The sequence below is a fragment of the Equus quagga genome, chromosome 7 (assembly GCF_021613505.1).
Source record: "Equus quagga isolate Etosha38 chromosome 7, UCLA_HA_Equagga_1.0, whole genome shotgun sequence".
In the NCBI taxonomy this organism is placed as follows: Eukaryota; Metazoa; Chordata; class Mammalia; order Perissodactyla; family Equidae; genus Equus; species Equus quagga.
Window position 1 is genome coordinate 2,328,635 of NC_060273.1, and position 18,652 is coordinate 2,347,286.

The 18,652-nt window shown below is 56.2% G+C and overlaps 2 protein-coding genes across 5 annotated transcripts in view; both read left to right on the forward strand.

The window, feature by feature from the left end:
* Nucleotides 1-23: 23 nt before the first annotated feature.
* AMDHD2 (amidohydrolase domain containing 2) lies at nt 24-10,059 on the forward strand (the record flags this gene model as incomplete). Its single annotated transcript, XM_046666339.1, has 10 exons — nt 24-291; nt 373-512; nt 5,697-5,751; nt 5,902-6,114; nt 6,196-6,284; nt 6,376-6,520; nt 6,595-6,702; nt 6,876-6,944; nt 7,903-8,004; nt 8,370-10,059. Coding segments are annotated over 10 exons (1,278 nt in total), but the record flags the coding sequence as incomplete, so codon positions are not given.
* Nucleotides 10,060-18,509: 8,450 nt separating this feature from the next.
* PDPK1 (3-phosphoinositide dependent protein kinase 1) overlaps nt 18,510-18,652 on the forward strand; it is an 80,076-nt gene continuing 79,933 nt past the window's right edge. The window contains exon 1 of one of the 4 annotated variants that reach the window (XM_046666230.1): nt 18,510-18,649. In XM_046666230.1, coding sequence (XP_046522186.1) covers nt 18,626-18,649 — 24 coding nt within the window. In that variant the 5' untranslated portion in view covers nt 18,510-18,625. The remainder of the gene's footprint in view (nt 18,650-18,652) is intronic. The other 3 variants (XM_046666231.1, XM_046666226.1, XM_046666227.1) reach the window with 3 other exon arrangements.

Genomic DNA, 18,652 nt, shown 5'->3' on the forward strand with positions numbered 1-18,652 from the left:
GGGGCGCGGGGCTGGCGGGGCGGGGGCTGGGCGCTGCTCCGGGGGCGCGGGGTCGGCGGGGCGGGGGCCGGGCACTGCTCCGGCGGGCGCGGGCGCGGGGCGGGGAGCGGAGGCTGGGCAGGCGGTCCGAGTCCCCGCCCCGCGCTGTCCGCAGGGAGGACCTGTGGGTGCGCGAGGGCCGCATTCTGGACCCGGAGAAGCTGTTTTTTGAGGAGCGGCGCGTGGCCGACGAGCAGCGGGACTGCGGGGGCTGTATCCTGGCGCCCGGCTTCATCGACGTGCAGATCAACGGTGTGGTGTAGGGCCCAGGGGGTGGGAACCCAGGGGAGGACCTCTGAGCACGCTGCGACCCCTTCTTTTCTGTGGCTGCAGGTGGATTTGGCGTTGACTTTTCTCAGGCCGCGGAGGACGTGGGTTCGGGGGTCGCCTTGGTGGCCCAGAGGATCCTATCTCACGGAGTCACCTCGTTCTGCCCCACCTTGGTCACCTCACCACCCGAGGTTTATCACAAGGTGAGGTCAGGCTCTCTGCCTCCGAAGAGGGCTCCAGAAGCAGCCAGCCCCTGAATTTTCAAATCTCCTCTCCTCTTCTTTCCACCGTAGACAATCTTGGCGCCTGCATCTCGTTTCCTCCGATGGCCTCTCTCTGCCAGGGCCTGGGGCGTCACCCCTGGGCTTTCTCACTCAGGTGTCCCCTCTGCCTGGTCTCTCTAAACGCTCTGCCATCGCAGTGGGACTGCCTTTGCAGCTGTCCCCACAGGCCTCCACATTTGCTGCCTCAGCACCTGTGCTACCCCCCACCCTCCCCACCCTGCACTCTGGCCGCCTCTGCCTCCGGGCTCCAGAAGCTGCCTCCTTGACCAGGGCTGCTGGGGACTTTCTCATTGCCACATCCATAGTTGTTTTTCAGGCCCATCCCCCCTAACCTGTCTGTGCTGTGACTGGTGAAAACACCTTCCAGAAAGTAGCTCCGTTGTCTACCCCAGGCCTTCCTGCTGCTCTTGTCTACACCCCCGCATCCTTCCACTTTCCTCATCTGCAAGTCTTGGGATTCAGTCATCTGTGGTACATTTTTCCTTTAAAAAAATTGTATTTTTCATTCAGGTTCTTTAGTTTTGCTCTTTGCCACGTTTTATTATTCTTTCTGTTTGTATGTTCTTTTTTTCTGAGTTATTTGAGAGTAGGTTGCATTCATCAAGCCTCTTTACTTCTGAATGCTTAACTTTTTCTTAAAAGCAAGGATATTCTCTTAAGTGAATGCAATTGAGTTACTGACTTTAGAAAATTAGTAGTTATCTATCCCTTAACCTACTATTTTTGTTCCACTTTTCTAGTTTTCCTGCAGTACAGGATCTATTCCAGGATCAGGGATTGCATTGCCCACTGTGGGGTTCCCTCCTGGGTGTGTGGACGCAGAGTCAGAGCTGGGCGCTGTGAGAGGCCGCGAGCTGTGGGTTCCGGGTTTGGTCCCGGCCTCCTGACTTCACTCATCAACTGGGAGACTTAGGCCCTCCTTACTTCTTTCTGAACCTCGGTTTCCTCAGACCTAAAGTGAGAAGAATAATGGTATCCTTTTCTTAGGATAGGTGGGTGCTCAGCACTGTGCTTGGTACATATTAAGCACTTAGTAAATGTCAGGTATGGGTATCTTTCTGGAAATTTCTCCCAGCTCTTCCATCACAGAGTCAGATACTGAAAACTAAGCTCATCTTCCTGCTGCAAACTGGCCCCTGGTTCTGGACATGCCCACCCTCTTGGCCCCCATCCTTTGTGCTCTTGCTTCCTGTTCCCCACCACTGAGGCCTAGTGACTGTCACCCTAGCTTCCCAGTGCTCTCCTGGTTCTGGGTTGTGCCAGAGTGACATTCTTAAGGCACAGGGCTCAGCACGTCACTCACAGTCCCCCACTCCAAGCCCCCTTTATCGGCAGGATAAACACCACTCTCCTGAGCACTCCCTCCCTCCCTGCCGTGGAGCTCTGCTCTCCCCCCAGCACATTCCAGCCATTCCAGGCAGTGTCCTCTGCTGCCCCCGAGCCCTCTGCCCACAGGCCTTTCCTTTGCTCCCTCTGCTGCACCAGCTGCCCTGCGTGCCTCCTTGAAGCTGGGCTGTCTGCCCCTGCCCTCACACACTGCATGTTTGGCCAGCGTGATGCAGACTGCAAGGTCTTCCTCAGGGCAGAGTCGCAGCCAGTAGGAATTCTATCTTAGGTTTTCTTCCTGGCACCAGTCATCCTCCAGAAATGCTTACCGGATGAGGGGAGGCAGAGAGTAAGCTGATTTACGGTGGAAATCGTGGAGCACTTTGAATATGAGAAATTTAATACTGATATTCTCTTAGAAACCACAGGACTGTTCACTTGTGTATCTCCCCCACCATCCACCCCACCTTCGTCCAGAGCTCCATCATACCGGGCAGAACTGGATTGCTACTTTGTTGGAAGTTACTGAGGTCCTTTTTCATCGTGTTCTGGTCCATTGAGACCACCTGCTCTTTTTCTGAGGTCTTCTCCTCCAGCCTCACCGTTTGCTACCCTGCCAGGAGGAAGATCTGATTGCGTTGTTCTGTGCATCAGGTCCATTGTCTGCTGAGCCAAGATGAGGCACCTCAGGGTGACAGCCAGGCCATTGCCTCTGGCGCCACATGCCCTCTACACTTTGACCTTTCCTGCCTTGAACATGTCTCGTTCTCTTCACCTCCAGACTGCTGTTTGTTCTGTTCTGTCCACTTAGTTCTCTCTAGCTTTCCCTTTTAAAACTCTGTTCTAGAAAAACTCAGCCATTATCTTATCTTATTTTTTTTTTAATCTTTAGTGAACTCTTATACGTCACCTGGCCTGTTAGGAAAAACAGAAGCTCTTTGCCGCCACTGGTTCCCGCCTGGAGGCAGTCACTTTCAGCTTAGGTGACTCTTGGAGGTTGCCCTCAAATCGCTCAAAAATATGCTACTGTTCCTACTTGTCTTTTCGGTTTAGGGCAATTTATGTGCGTATTGGCTTCTCCCCAGGAAAGATAAGGATTCGTTCTCTTTGAGCCCCTTGCACGTTCTCGGGCCCTGACGGCCCCATCATCCCTGTGGTCCCCAGTTACCTGTGGTTTTGGTGAAAACAGTCCTCAGGACCCACAGCTCAGTTACGTTTCCCTGCCTGTCAACTGTGTTTCCCTGGGAGCTATTCATTGTTTGCGTGGCGTTTCTATCTACTGACTCAACGCCATGCTTTCTGCAAGTTGTCCTGCTCTTCTTTTGGGATAGTTAGACGCAGCGAGCCATCCATCAGTTCGTCTTCCTGCGGAAGCCTCTGGGACCTGCTCTTCCAGTGTTGGCTACTGGCGCTCCTGGGGTCGAGCTGTCCTGGGATCTCCCCTCACTGGGGGGTCGCCTGGCCTCGTCTTGCTAAGTCTCTCTGTCCAGAATCCTGTGTCGTCGTTTTTGCTGGTGTACGCCTTCGTTTTTTTTGTTTCTTTTTTTAGAGATTGGCACTGGAGCTAACATCTGTTGCCAATCTTTTTTTTTTTTTTAATTTCTCCTCGCCAAAGCCCCCTAGTACATAGTTGTGTATTCTAGTTGTACGTTGTCTGGTTGTGCTGTGTGGGATGCTGTCTCAGCATGACCTGATGAGCGGTGCCATGTCCATGCCCAGGATCCAAACCGGCAAAAACCTGGGCCGCCGAAGCGGAGCGCACTAACTTAAGCCCTCAGCCACACAGCCTGCTCCTATGCCTTCATTTTGGTGGAGCACATCTTCCGGTAGCTTCCGGAGAAAGGGGTCATGGGAGAGAAAGTTTTTGAGATCTTGAAGGTCTGAAAATGTCTTTTCTCTTAATTCGTGGCTTGGCTGGGTTTCAATTTTAGGTTAGAAGTCATTTTCTTCCAGAATTTTAAAGGTATTGCTGTATTGTCTTTTAACCTCCAGGGTTGCTGATGAGAAGCTGGACACCGTCTGACCCCTGATCCTTTGTGTGTGACCTCTTTCTTCCCTCTGGAAGCTTTGCCCCTGGGTTCTGAAGTCTTAGGGTGATGTGTGGGGTCCTGGGAGAGTTCATCTGTTGTGCTGGCCGTCAGCAGGCCCTGTCCATCTGGAATTTCAGTTTTGGTTGTTTGCTTTTCTTGAATGATTTCTTGATGTTCTCCTTCATTTCTCTGTCATCTCTTTCTGGGAGTTGTTATTCCACTGTTGGGCCTCCTGGATGGCTTCTGTAATTCTTTTCTCTTCTCTTTCTGTTTGGCGCTGCTTTCTGGACATTTCCCCGGTTTTTACCTTCCAGTTCTTCTCTTGAGTTTTTCACTTCAGTACTTGCGTATTTTTCATTTGCAAGAGCTTGCTTTCCCTCCCAGATGTTCCTTTTTCCTACACTCCATCCTTGTTTCATGGGTGTGAGGCTTCTTGCGCGTGCACCTCTCCTGGCTCTCTACGTCCCTGCCGGCTCTGTCCTGTTGTTTGTGGCGCTCTCCTTGTCTCCTCTCAGAGGCCTGTCCAGCCTGCTGGCGAGCCCTGCTTGTCGGCTCTGTGGGAGGACAGGGACCAGCAGGCCACTGGGAACACCGAGCCTGGGGGCAGCTGGAGGCTCCCTTAGGTCGAGGTCCCTGAGTCCTTTGTCTTGGGCCTTTCTGGTGACATGCTGAGAGCGTTAAGAACATAAACTTCCACTGAATTGCCCCATTTTCTGCTGTGCCTCGACCTGCTTCTCTCCTAGAGACCCTCTGGTTTACTTCCCCAGGTGCTTGGTGGGCACACTTGAGAACCCGGCTATTCTTTAACGCTGCTCCTGTTGTTGGTCCCCCCCACCCAAGGCACCAGGTGCTGCTGAGGCCTGAGCCAGTGGGGGGCCGTGTGGTGCCTGTTTTCTCACTGTCCCCACCACGCCTGCCTGCCCATATCTGCCAGCATCTGCGTGCTGGGCTCCCAACTCAGCTTGCCCTTCCCCCATCCTCTCTGTCACACTGGTTTTAAGCCTCTTAAAACTCCCTGTATCTTGTTTGGGATGGGGACACGCTGGTCCAGCAGGCTCACCCCAGGGACTCTGCCGTGTCCTGCTCCCTGTTCCACATCCTGAAGGGGGTGGGCTGGGACACCTGTCTGCTCGTCCACTTCTGAGGCATATAATGTGAGGTGAGCCCCTGTCGCACACAAGTGGCCTTCCTGATTACGTCCAGCTCCTGGCACAGCATGGCCATGCCTTCAGTGCCCGAGCCCCCGGCCCCATCACACTGAGCTCTCTGGCTGCCCAGCCCCTGCTTCTGCCCGTTGCTCTGCCTGGAGTACATGCCCTCGTCCTGCCTCGGGCCTGCTTCCTCCTCCTCCAGCTCAGGGAGGCCGGGCCAGTGCCTTGTCTGGGTCCAGGCCCTTCTCGTGCACCCTCTCCTGTGTCCTAGCTGCTGCCTGGACTGGGGCCCCCTTGAGGGCCAGGGCGGTTGGAGTCACCCTCCGTGCTCTGTGCCTGCCCCCTGCCTGGGAACTCTCTGCTCACCTCCTGGTCCTTGTGGAGGCCAGTCTCACATCCCCAGGGGCCTGTCATTTCTCAGTGCTCCTAAGTCTATGTCCTGCTGTTTCTGAGTACTGAGTTTTCCCTGACCATGGTAGGGGGCCTTCTACCATCTTCTAACACCTGAGGGAAGGCCAGTGGGGGCTGGGCTGAGCTCTGACCTCTGACTTCGGCTGGGCTGTGGGGGCAGGGCTTTAACAGCTGGTTCCCCCCAGGTCCTTCCTCAGATCCCTGTGAAGAGTGGTGGTCCCCATGGGGCAGGGGTCCTCGGTGAGTGGCTGACCCCTCTCCCTGCCCCCACCCTGGGAGGCTCCTTGGGGATCTGTTGGCAGTCCCTCCCCCTCCAGGTGCCCAAGTGGGGAGGGAGGGCAGGGCTGCAGGGTAGGGGCCTGCTGGAGCCATCTGCTCCCCTCCTCCCAGGAGTGCACCTGGAGGGCCCGTTCATCAGCCGGGAGAAGCGGGGTGCTCACCCCGAGGCCCACCTGCGCTCCTTCGAGGCCAACGCCTTCCAGGACGTGCTGGACACCTATGGTTCCCTGGACAACGTCTGCATTGTGACACTGGCCCCTGAGCTGGGTCGCAGCCATGAGGTGATCCAGGCGCTGACAGCCCGTGGCATCTGTGTGTCCCTAGGTAAGGGGCCTGCCTCTGGGGCTGGGCCCACCTGGGGGTCCCGGGCTGGGTGCAGAGTCTGAGTCTGGGTCCCCCATGCAGGGCACTCGGTGGCCGATCTGCGGGCTGCGGAGGAAGCGGTGCAGAGTGGGGCCAGCTTCATCACCCACCTCTTCAACGCCATGCTGCCTGTGAGTGCTGCCCTGGCTCCTGGGCGGGCTGTTGGGTGGACATGGGGCTCCTCCTGCCGCTCAGCCGCCCCTCCTGCCTGCCCCTGCCCAGTTCCACCACCGTGACCCGGGCATCGTGGGGCTCCTGACCAGTGACCGGCTGCCCCCAGGCCGCCACATTTTCTACGGGATGATCGCCGATGGCATGCACACCAACCCTGCTGCCCTGCGCATCGCCCACCGGGCCCATCCCCAGGGTGAGCGGCTGGGCAGGGCGGGGGCAAGTGGTCAGATCAGGCGGACCAAGTCCTGAAGCCCCTTACCCTCTCAGGGCTGGTGCTGGTCACCGATGCTGTTCCTGCCCTGGGCTTGGGCAATGGCCGTCACACACTGGGGCAGCAGGAGGTGGAGGTGGATGGGCTGACGGCCTACGTAGCAGGTGAGTGACCCCCGTTACTGCTGACTACCCACATGAGAACACTTCTCAGCCCCTCCGTGCTGGGATGCAAGAACCTGGACGTCGTCCCCTGCCAGCCTGCTGGCCGCCCCCCACGCCACCCAGCATGCCTGGTGGCCCCCAGCCCCCCCAAACTTGCCCTCTCTGCTCTCAAGGCACCCACACACTGAGTGGCAGCATAGCCCCAATGGACGTCTGCGTCCGGCATTTCCTGCAGGCCACAGGTCAGTGAGGAGGGTGGGTGTGTGCGTGTGTGTGCGAGTACGTGTGCTGGGGTGGAGGCTGCATCTGAGAGAGGCTGGAGGGGAGCGTGGGGCCAATCAGGGCCCTGTGCCCACCTCTCTTGTCTGGTGAGGTGCCCAGGAATGCGGCCAAGGCCCCGCCTGCAAGGAGCTTACAGGCACAGGGAGAGGGCGGTGAGCAAGCTGATGGCTGGATCCGGGGTGAGAGGCGGTAAAGCCACAGCACCCAGACAGGGAGGGCCTTGGCCTGGGTCCTGTGGGATCCCAGGATCTTACAGGTGTGGAGCTTGGGGAGCAAGGTGGTTGTCAGGCCTCTGGGGTCAGGCTGTGTGGAGGCTTCTCAAGGGGTCGGCATGTTCTGGGGGATGGGAGGGGGTGGCCTGGCAGAGGTTGTTGTTGGCCGGGCCCTGTGAGGCTCTTGCCAGCACCCCAGGGCTGGGGCGTCATGCTGGGGGCTACCAAGGTCCAAAATGCTCTTTAGAGCAGCAGGGAGGCTGGCCAGGGGGCAGGTGACAGTTGTGGCCTAAGGGGTGATGTGGGGGCAGAGAGAATTGGGTTCGGTCGTTTGACCTTTGCAGGGGGCGGGGCAGAGCATCAAGCCCCAGGTGGCCTCTTGGATGCCCAGGCTGCTGCTTCCTTGTGGGGCTGCTTTCCCTGGGACCCAGGAGGAGGGAGGGCTGCGGGCATTTGGGTCCAGAGCATTTTGTCAGTGGGGAGAGCATCTCTGTGGGGCTGGGATGGGTGAGTGGCTAGGAAGACAGCACCTGGCAGTGTTCTCAGACTAGGGGGAGGGCGGGGTCTCGCCAACGTGCTGCAGAGTCCTAGGATGCCCCCAGCCCCCGTCCCTGGGACTTGGAGCTTTGGGGCCATCGTGGGGAGGGGCTGCTGGCAGAGCTTGCTGGGGGTTGGTGGTCGTCACCCAGCTCTGTCCCCCGAGCAGGCTGCAGTGTGGAGTCAGCCCTGGAGGCTGCGTCCCTGCACCCCGCCCAGCTGCTGGGGCTGGAGAAGCGCAAGGGGACCCTGGATTTCGGGGCCGATGCAGGTCAGGCCCTGATGTGGGGTGGCCCTGAGCAACCTGAAGACTTGGGAGTTCTCAGGGGGCCAGGGTGAGTGGGTGGGATGTTCCCTGTGCCCAGACTGCCTTGCCCGGCCACCAGCCGCAGCCTGGGCCCCTTTTCCCAGCAGGCCACGCTCTCTGGCTTCTGAGACAATGCCAGGTAAGGGGCTGCTGGGAGCTTTGTCCCTCATCCCCTGCTGCCAGGAATTTTGGTTCCAGGGCCTCAGTCAGTATGTGAAGGGTCAGGGCGTCCTGCATGAATTGTGTCCTGGGCCTCAGTTTCCCCACCAGCCTGGTGGGGGGGCAGTGGCCCCACCCCTTCCGCCTCTCACGGCCCATCTCTGACCCAGACTTCGTGGTGCTTGATGATTCCCTCCACGTCCGGGCTACCTACATCTCAGGCGAGCTGGTATGGCAGGCGGAGGAGGCCAGGCAGTGACTGAGGACCACAACTGGGGAGGACGCCCAGCCCCAGCCGGACACTGTCAGGGCTGGGCCATCGAGGAGCTGGTCTCCAGGAAGCGAGTGGGAGCCCTGCCTCAGGTGGACGGCCTGGGCCTGCGAGGTGGCTGGCTGGCTGGCTTGGATAAACGTGCGCCCCACAGGGGCTTGCCTGGTCTCCGAGTTTTGCTTCAAAGCAGGGCTTCTTGCTGTTTCCGCTGTCATGCTCGTGGGTCTCCTGGGGGGCTCTTCATTGCTTAGAGTTGAGAGTGGCTGGATTCCAGCTTAGCCTAGCCTTGTGGGGCCTTGTGGGGCTCCAGTGGAGGTGACAGGGCCCTTCAGTAAGACAAGTGTGTCTGAGGCCTGCAGACCCACAGGCAGACGTGCTGGTTGAAATGGATGGAATGGGGCAGGGGAGCCTGGGCTGTTGGGCTCCCTGGGTAAGCCAGCTTCGAGGCGAGTGGGCTTCAGGGGGCGCTGCTGGCTCTGAAGACAGCCACGATGTGGGGCTCAGACGGCTGGCCTTGGTGCAGCCCTTCCTCCTTCCTACTGGTGCAGTCCTCGGAGCAGGAGGGCACAGACTGTGTCCCAGGACACCATTGACTGTAGTTTGGCCACCACTCTTCCTGCGTCTGCTGCGGAGTCCACTAGAGGAAGTGTCTCCAAGCCCAAAGTGACAAAGATGGTCACAGGTTCCTGTTGTGTTTGAGGGTGAACAACCTGGGGAGAACAACCGATGAGGCAGGGCTGAGTGGGGGCCTGGGGTAGGGGCACATGCCCTTGGGGTGCCGGGATGCGGTGTGCCCAGTGGTGACTGAGCAGCTCCAGCACTGTGCCAGCATGAGGGATGTGGCCCAGGGCCCCTGCTATCTGCCTGCCCCTCCCTGGTGGGGAGGGGGCTGAGGGGCTGTTCAGCTGGTGCCAGGCCACCTAAGTGCTCTCGGAACCTTGCTCTGTTCTGCTACCAAAAATCCAAAGGGATTTCTTATTTGTCACCCCCATTTCTCAGATGAGGAAACGGGCACCGAGTCCCAGAGCTGGTGAGCACCAAGGCCAGGGTTTGGCCTGGCCCAGCCATTTCTGGGGCCTCACTTCCACCCATCATCGTGCTGCCTCTCTGGGAGGACCAGGGAGGGGCCAGTCGAGATGGTGGTCAGCAAGGTTGACGCCAGAGATAGTAGGAGCCAGCACCAGCGGGGACAGCACTTCAAGCAGAGTGTGCTGCCCCAGAAAGGTGCAGTGGTACAGGCTTAGTGTGGGAGACACAGATGGCCACCCTGGCTGGAGAGAGGGGACCCAGGGGGCTGGAGAGGGGTCACGCGTGGTGAGCAGGGCCCTGCAGCTGCGTGGAAGTTTGGGTTTTATTTGAGGTGTGGGGGCAGCTGCTGGAGGGTTTTATTTTTAAAGTTGTGGTAAAATGCATATAACATCTACCATTTTAAGCATTTTTAAGCTTACAGCTCAGTAGCGTTAAGCACACTCACATTGCTGTGCAACCATCACCGCTGTCTTCTGCGGAACTTTTTCCTCACCCCAATGGAAACCCTGCACCGAATAAACACGCTCCCATCGCCTCCCCCAGCCCTGGCGCCCACAGTTCACCTTGTTTCCATGAGTCTGAGGCCGCAGGCTTTTAAACAAAGATGCGCTGACGTTTTAAGTGATCCTTCCGGTTGCTGCGGGGGGCGGGGGGTTGCCAAGGATAGCAAGAAGACCCTGAGGGGCTGGTTGTGGGGTGGCAGTCGAGTTAAGTGGGGGACCGGCTTGCCCTAGTGCAGGTGCGGACTGGGCGGGGTGGGGGAGGTGAGGCCAGGTGTGTGCCTGAGTCACTGGTGGGTGGGGGTGACTTTCACTGGAGGGAGGAGCTGGAGTGGGATCCCTGGGGAGGTGGCCTGGCGTGCTCCTAGCATCTCCGTGGCTTGTTCTGTGTTGTGCGTGAGTGGGAGGACGAGGGCCCTGTGCTGGTGAGAGCTTCCGCAGGGGCGACGGGCTAGGCCTGGGCGGCCGCCGCGATACGACTCCCCGCATGGGGGCGAGGGCCACCTGGCGGTCGGGCCTGGGATCTGCGGAGGCTTCCACCTGACGCTGTTGGACTGCGCTGAGGGCATCCGGGTTCGAGCCCCGCCGATGAGGCGACCCCTTGCGAAGCTGAGGGCTCCGGGCGCACCGGAAACACCGCGGCGAGCGATGCGCTCGGGGCCTGGCGTTGATTCGTGCGGAGGATCTGGGTGGTCCAGGCCGGACAAGCCGCCTTGGGAGTGGGGGACAGACGGTATCAATCAAGCGGAGAGTGAGGCTGCGCCCACGCCCGAGGGGGCGGGGCGTTCACAGTGAGGCCGGTCCAACCCGCTCCTGTCGCGACCCTAGCCTGCGGCCCAGGCGCCGGGTCTACGCGGGTCTGCAGGACCGGGACGGGTGCGGCGCGCGGGGACTCGCTTGCTGTGGAAGAGGCTCCTTCCTGAGGGGCGGGCTCTGCCGGCGGCCAATCAGGATCGCCATGAGAAGGGAAGCGCTGGGGCCAAGCAATGGGGAAACGGGTCGCCCTCGGACCCAGTTAAGGGGCGAACCCGCAGCCGAGAGCTCCAGACGGCGCGACCAGAGCGGGCGCCGGGGACCCGGAGGGACAACGCGCCGCCGCGCTCTGCGGACCGCACTGCACCCCAAGCCGCCCCTTTCTGCGCTCCTCCCCGTCCCACTGCGTCCCGCCTCCCTGCGCACCTTCCGCCTACAGCACGTCCTTCCCTATACCGTCCCGTCGAGCCCCCGCGGGTCCCCGTACGCCCCAGTCCTCCTCGCGCCCTTCTGCGCCCCTTCTTTCCCGCCCCGCTCTCGTTGGCGTCGGGGAGTTGAGGGGCAGGGCTCCCCGCCGGCCCCTTTCCACCGTCTCACCGGGCCTCGCCCCACCTCGGAGCTTCTCTGGCTCGGAGCTTGTCCTGGGTCCGGGGTCGGGAGCCCGGGTGGACACAGCACGGGGGTGGCACGAGGAGGGTGGAGGAAGGGCGTCTCCGCTCCTGGGCCACCTCCTCAGCATCCTTCCTCGCTCTCAGTCTTCGGGCAGCTCTGGGGGCACCCAGCTCGGCCCCGAAGCCGCAGCCCTCTCTGAGCCGCGCGTGCCTCGCACTCCCCCCGACCCAGTTAACAGCTCGGTATGATTCCTTCCAACCTGATCCTGAACCTCTTTCCACTTTGGGGGCTTGGTTTCTTTTATGAACTGGGATTGCACTTTTGATTGTGCTTTGCCCTTTGCTTTTTTTTCTTCTTCCCCTGAGGAAGGTTCGCCCTAAACTAACATCTGTTGCCAATATTCATCCTTTTTGTATGTCAGCCGCACCACAGCATGGCCGCTGCAGAGCCGTGTTGGTCGGCTCCTAGAACCTAACCGTGGCTGCGGAAGCAAGCGTGCACAACTTAACCACAAGGTCACAGTAGGTCACAGGCCGGGCCTCTGGCTGCTGCTTTTTTTTTCGTTTTTTTCCTTTTTTTTGAGGAAGATTACATCTGAGCTAACATCTGCTGCCAATCCTCCTCTTTTTGCTGGGGAAGACTGGCCCTGAGCTAGCATCTGTGCCCATCTTCTTCCACTTTATATGTGGGAGGCCTACCACAGCATGGCTTGCCACATGGTACCACGTCCGCACCTGGGATCCGAACCGGCAAACGGGGCTGCCAAAGTGGAATGTTCGAATTCAACCGCTGCGTCACTGGGCTGGCCGCCTGCTCAGGGTATCTAGAAGGCAGATGGCATCCTGTGGGTTCCTCTTCCCTCGTGTGGCCACAGCAGGATCTGAGAAGGGGCTTCTGTATTAGTGTCCTACTGCTGCTCTAACAAGTTACCACAGACTGAGTGGTTTAAAAGAACACAAATTTGTCACCTTACGGTTCTGGAGGTCAGAGTCAGAAATTTGTCTAAATGGGCTAAAATCAAGGTGGTGGCAGAGCTTTGATTCTCCCTAGAGGCTGTAGGAGAGAATCTGTTTTCTCACCTTTTCCAGCTTCCAGATGCATTCCTTGGCTCATGACCCCTTTCCATTGGCAAAGCCAGCAACGGCCAGTCAAGTCTTTCTCATGTTGTGTCTCTCTGACCCTGGCTCTTTTTTATTTTTCTTAACGTGTGCTTTTTGGTGAGGAAAATTGGCCCTGAGCTAACATCTGTTGTGAATCTTCCTCTTTTTTTGGTCTTCCCCAAAGCCGCATACGTAGTTGTATATCCCAGTTATAGGTCATTCTAGTTGTATGTGGAATGCTGCCACAGCATGGCTTGATGAGTGGTGTTTAGGTCTGTGCCTGGGATCCAAACCAGTGAACCCCAGGCTGCCAAAGCGGAGTGCGAGAACTTAATCACTCAGCCACAGAGCCGGCCCCTGACCCTGGCTCTTTCTCTCTCTCCCATCTCCTAAGGACCCTTGTGATTATATTGGGCCTCCCTGGATGATCCTGGATAATCTCCCTATTTTAAGGTCAGCTAATCAGCAACCTTAATTCCCCTTTTCCATATAAGATGACATATCCACAGGTTGGGTGATTAGGATGTGCACATCTTTGGAGAGGCCGTTATTCTGCCTACCATACCTTCTAGAGAGAAGGGCCCAGTTCAGGGCTCCCATTGGCCGGGTCTAAAGGAGATCCTACATTGCTGTTGTCACTGCACACAGGTGCTCATTTCCCTACATGCTTACCAACACTGGATGTTTTCAGTCTTTGCGATGTTAACCAATTTTTGGAGTCAGTCCATTTTAAGCTGGGGAAGTCAAGGTTTAGGGAGGGAAGTTACTTGCCTGAGATCTCCTGCAACTTTCTGTTGCCTGGCTCCTGGTCTACTTTTTTTCTCACGTAGCAGATTTATATGGGAGGACATTTTCCCAGGTGGCTTTCCCATTGGCTTACTTTGGCATCTTTCATCCACCCATCTGCAGCTACCAGCAAGTGCATCTTGGGAATCTCAGGCATAGTGACCAGGGACTTAGCAGGCAGAAGCAGGAGACTACACCATTATCTTTTGTGAGCCCTCTTGTCTCTCCCTGACTGGTCTCCCTGCCTCCGCTTTGCCTGGTACAGCCCTTCCCTGGCTCCCAAAACCTCCATGGATGCGGGCCTGGCCCACCTCTCTTCCCTTGTCTCTCCCCGTCTCTCTCTGCATCCCAGCAGGATTAGAATCCTGGCTTTGCCCTTGACTAGCCATGGTGGCCAGCCTTGAAGACGACCCCCAGTGATCCTACCTTCTGGGATTCACACCCTTGTCCATTCCTCCCACATGGTACCAGGTTGTTCTGTGTGACCAATAGGATGGGACAGAAGTGATGCTATATCACTTCTGAGATTAGGTTATAAAAGTCACTGTGGCTTCCATCTTGGGTGTGCTCTCCTTCTCTCCAGTCACTCTGGGGAAAGCCAGCTGCTGTGGCATGAAGACACTCAGACAGCCCTGTGGAGAGGCCCCCATGGTGAGGAACTGAGGCCTCCACCAACACCTGGGTGAATGGGCCACCTTGGAAGGGATCCTCCGGGTGCACTCCAGCCTTACATGACTTGACATCCCAGCTGCAACCTTATGAGGGAACCATGAGCCAGAGCCACCCAGCCAAGCGGCTCCTGGACTCCTCACCCACAGGAACCATGAGATAATAAATACTTGTTGTTTTATGGCTCTAAGTTTTGGGATAATTTGTTACACGGCTCTAGATGACTGATACTCTAGCTGTGTGATGTGAGGTAAGTTCCACAGCCTCTGAACCCCAGTTTCCTCCCCTGTGCCATGAGGGTGATAGAAGTGAGTGAAAAATACATGAAGTAGAACAGGCCTAGTGCAAGCATGGCCTGGTTTTCAGTGAGTGCTTCACACTCCTGGGCTGTGTATATAAGGCAGCCCTCCAGCCCCCTCCCAGGATGGTTAAGGTCATCCTCCTGCCCCTCCCTGGGCGGAACATGACCTCACAGTGTCAGGCCAAGCTGTTGCACTGTTGGCTCGAGCTCACTTTTCCACCAGGGACAGGTTCAGGCAGGGAAGGTACAGATGGGAGCGGGGGACCGTCCCCCTCCTTCCTCCAGCTGGGGTGCCAATGAACTACCCTGGGCCAGGTGAGTCCATCTCCCCTCCTGTTCATTGTCCTGAGATGGGCAGCCAGACCCAACCCATGAAGGGGGTGTCCTGCCTCTTGCCAGGTGAGAGGAGCGGCGTTGCCTGGCCTGGCTTAGGCCTTGCAGACTGGCTGCCAGTGATGCCCTGCGAGAACTGAGAATTGTTGTTTGTTCCTCCTATAGCTGCCCCTCCCAGCCCTGCCCCTGCTGCCTGCTCTGCCTTCTTCAGGGCTGCAGCCAGCCCCCCCCCCCCCCCCCTTCCCCGGAGGCTGGCTGGGGTGCTTTCTGCTCCACCTCCTGCTCCAGGGGCCCTAAAGCTCACCGTGTAGCTTCTCCTCAAGTTTTTCCCCCCTCCCTGTTTCTCTCTAAATTACTCAAGAACGACATGGCTATGCTTTGGTGTAATAGACTCTAATTAAAATTAAAAACTTAAAGGGGCCAGCCCTGTGGCCTAGTGGTTAAGTTCAGCACACTCCGCTTTGGCAGCCGAGGTTCACAGGTTCAGATCCTGGGTGTGGACCCATGCCACTTGCCAGCCACGCTGTGGCAGTGACCCACATACAAAATAGAGGAAGATTGGCACAGATGTTAGCTCAGGGCGAATCTTCCTCAGCACAAAAAAAGAAAAAGTAAAGACCCCCCCCCCCCCCCCCCCTCCAGTTCATATTCTGCAACTTGCTTCTTTGCTCTCGCTGCTTGTTAGGGCTTTGCCCTGTTTTTGTCAGGAGCTGCATGGAATTCTCCAGGATGAATGTACCATAATTTATTTTGCCATTCTCTTCTTGATAAATATTTTGGGTTTTTTTTCTCTTTTTTCGCTTTTTGTTTCATATTGAAGCTGTGCTGTCACAAACATCCTTGCATAGCTTTACAGTAATGAGTGAGAGCTTCCTAGCATTTCCAGGAAGAAGATATACCCGTTTTATTAATTTTTATTTGCATAAGTGTTTAAGAGGCCAAATAGTTCTAAAAAGGCTTATAATGAAAAACAGCAGCTCCCGCCTCATCTCTCCTTACTCACATCCCTCATGTGGTAGAGCACATCCTTCAGTAACTTTCTGAGAAAGGGTGCTTGTGAGATATATATTTTTAGACTCTATAGCTATGTATATATTTACACTTGCATGTACTGTACAGTCTGGCAAACTTCTTCACATGTAAAATGGTAATAAATATTGGGGTTCTTATAAGGTGGTGATGACAATTAACTAAGTAAATCATATAAAGTGGCTAGCATTCTCTGAAGACAAGTTCTTATTGCTTTTTGAAGACCGAAATAAATATAAAATAAGGTTTGTTAGCAGACAGTTGAGTGCAGTGGTCAAGAGCAGGGCATCAGTGTTGGTCGGGGCTGGTTTTGAGTCCTGTGCTCTGTGACCTAGTAACTCTATGACTGAGAGTAGGCGAGTCCCTGAAGCCTTGGCTTCCTCATGTGAAAAATGGAAACGGATGGGGCCGGCTTGGTGGTGCAGTGGTTAAGTTCATGCACTCCACTTTGGCAGCCCCAGTTTTGTGTGTATGGATACCAGGTACGGACCTACATACCACTCATCAAGCCATGCTGTGGCGGTGGCCCACATACGAAAATAGAGGAAGATTGGCACAAATGTTAGCTCAGGGACAATCTTCCTCACCAAAAATAAATAAATAAATAAATAAATAAATAAATAAATAAAATAAAAAAGAAATGGTCATGGTACCTACTGTTCATGGGGCTCCTGTGGTGTGAAATCAGATCCACTGCTCTTAATGTGTAGTAGGGCTTATTGATGTAGGATACTGTTCCCAATGTTCCTGAATGTTGGATGTGGCTTGCTATGGTGGCCAGAGCTGGTATCTATCTTGATGTTGTCTTTGTGTCTTCCGAGGGGAGAGTGTCTGGAGAGGGTACGCAGTTGGCAATTTGCAGCATGTATCCGAAGTTCTGAGAGGGATACGTACACTCTGACCCAGCAATTCCATCTGCTAAGAATTTATCCTAAGGAAATAAGTAAGAGTGTGCATGGATTTAAATGCAGGGCCTTGTTCATGAGGAAAAAGTCCGGGAACTACTGCAGTGTCGGTTAGGAGGGAGCTTGAACAATACGTGAATCTGTAAACTATAGGCTTCCTTCCGGGGGAGTCCTCTGCACCCCTCTCACCTGAGGAAGATGGCAGTCAGATGTCAGGAGAGCTGTAAGGCATACAGGACCATACATTGTTAAGTGAAAAAAGGGAATGTCAGAACAGCGTGAGTCTATCTAGGGAGTATGGGTTACACTGGCCTTTTTATTAAGATTGGCACCTGAGCTAACAACTGTTGCCAATCTTTTTTTTTTAGTTTTTCTCCCCAAAGCCCCCCAGTACATAGTTGTAGATTCTAGTTGTGAGTGTCTCTGTTTTTGGCATGTGGGACACCACCTCAGCATGGCTTGATGAGTGATGCCACGTCTGTGCCCAGGATCCGAGCCAGCGAAACCCTGGGCCAGAGAAGTGGAGTGCGCGAACTTAACCACTAGGCCACGGGGCTGGCCCCTGTTTTTTTTGAGGAAGATTAGCCCTGAGCTAACTGCTGCCAATCCTTCTCTTTTTCGCTGAGGAAAACTGGCCCTGAGCTAACATCCATGCCCATCTTCCTCTACTTTATATGTGGGATGCCTACCACAGCATGGCATGCCAAGCAGTGCCATGTCTGCACCCAGGATCCAAACTGGTGAACCCCAGGCCGCTGAAGCAGAACATGCACACTTAACCGGGCTGGCCCCCCTGTTGTTTTTTAAGGTAAGTAAATGTACAGAGGACTGGAAGGCTGGACAGTCAAACAGAGGCTGTGTAGTCTAATGGTCAAAGCACAGCCTCTGCCATGTGGATATCGAGATCTTGGTTCTGGCACTGCAAGACCTAGGACATGTTACAGAACTGTGCCACACCTCAGCTTTCTCATCTGAAAAGTAGGGCAACAATAGCAGGGATGCTGGTTTAGAATGAGATTGGGCATGACAATTCCTTGCTACGAGTAAGCGCTGAGGAAATGTTAGTGGCCTCGCTGCTACTCGATGATTAATTCTGGCAGTGGGATTATGGATTCATTTATCTTATGGCTACTTCTTTACATTGTCTAAATTGTTATTGTTTAAAATAACTTCTTTTGGAAATAGAAAAAACGTTATTTTAAAATATGCAAACCTTTAGGTACAAAGATGGTCCTAATTTTGTTTAAAACAACATCATCATAGCACAACAACGTGAATGTACTTAATGCCATTGAACTGTACCCTAAAACGGTTAAGGTGGTAAATTTTATGTATATTTTAAAGACGATTTAAAAAACCAACAATAGCATCACCATCATCAACTAAAATACCAAAAAATTCAACGTCATAATCATTATCATCATCAAGTCATCTTTATCGTTATCATTATCAAAAAAACAAATTATGAGCAAAGAAGGGAGTTCTAAAGGTGTCCCCGGGACTATTAGCAGTGATGAGATGGGACTGTTTTCTGCCTTATAATTAGGACTTTATACCCTAAATTTTCTTCCGTGCACACGTCTTAGTTTTGCAACTCGTAAAGTTGCGTCTCTCGTGTTTACGCAGAGCCCGGCTCCCGAGTCCGAGCCACCGGTTGGAGCCCGGCCCCGCCGCTGCCTCCCGCATGACCTTGGCAGGCCCTGGCCTCGGCCTCTGCGAGCCTCAGTTTCCCGGCGCGGGAGCCGGGATGACAGCTCGCCCCTCCCCCGCCCGGCCCCGCCCGCCGCCCCGGGATTGGCTCGCGCGGGGTACCCCCCCGTAGGCGGGGCCAGGCCGCTCCCGCCCGCTGGGCCCCAACCCGGAAATGCGGCTCGGAGGCGCCGGCGGGGCCTCCCCGGGCCGCGGCGGAGCGACGGCAGGGGCGGCCAATGGGCACGGGCGGCGGCTGCGGCGCGGCGGAAGTCCCGCCTGGCGTCGCGCGGGGGCGGGGCGGCGCCGGGGGCGGGGGGCGGTGGGCGGCGGGGCGGGCGCAGGATGAGGGCGGCCATTGCTGGGGCTCCGCCGCGGGGAGGAGGACGCTGAGGAGGCGCCGAGCCGCGTAGCGCTGCGGGGGAGGCGCCCGCGCCGTCGCGGGGCCCATGGCCAGGACCACCAGCCAGCTGGTG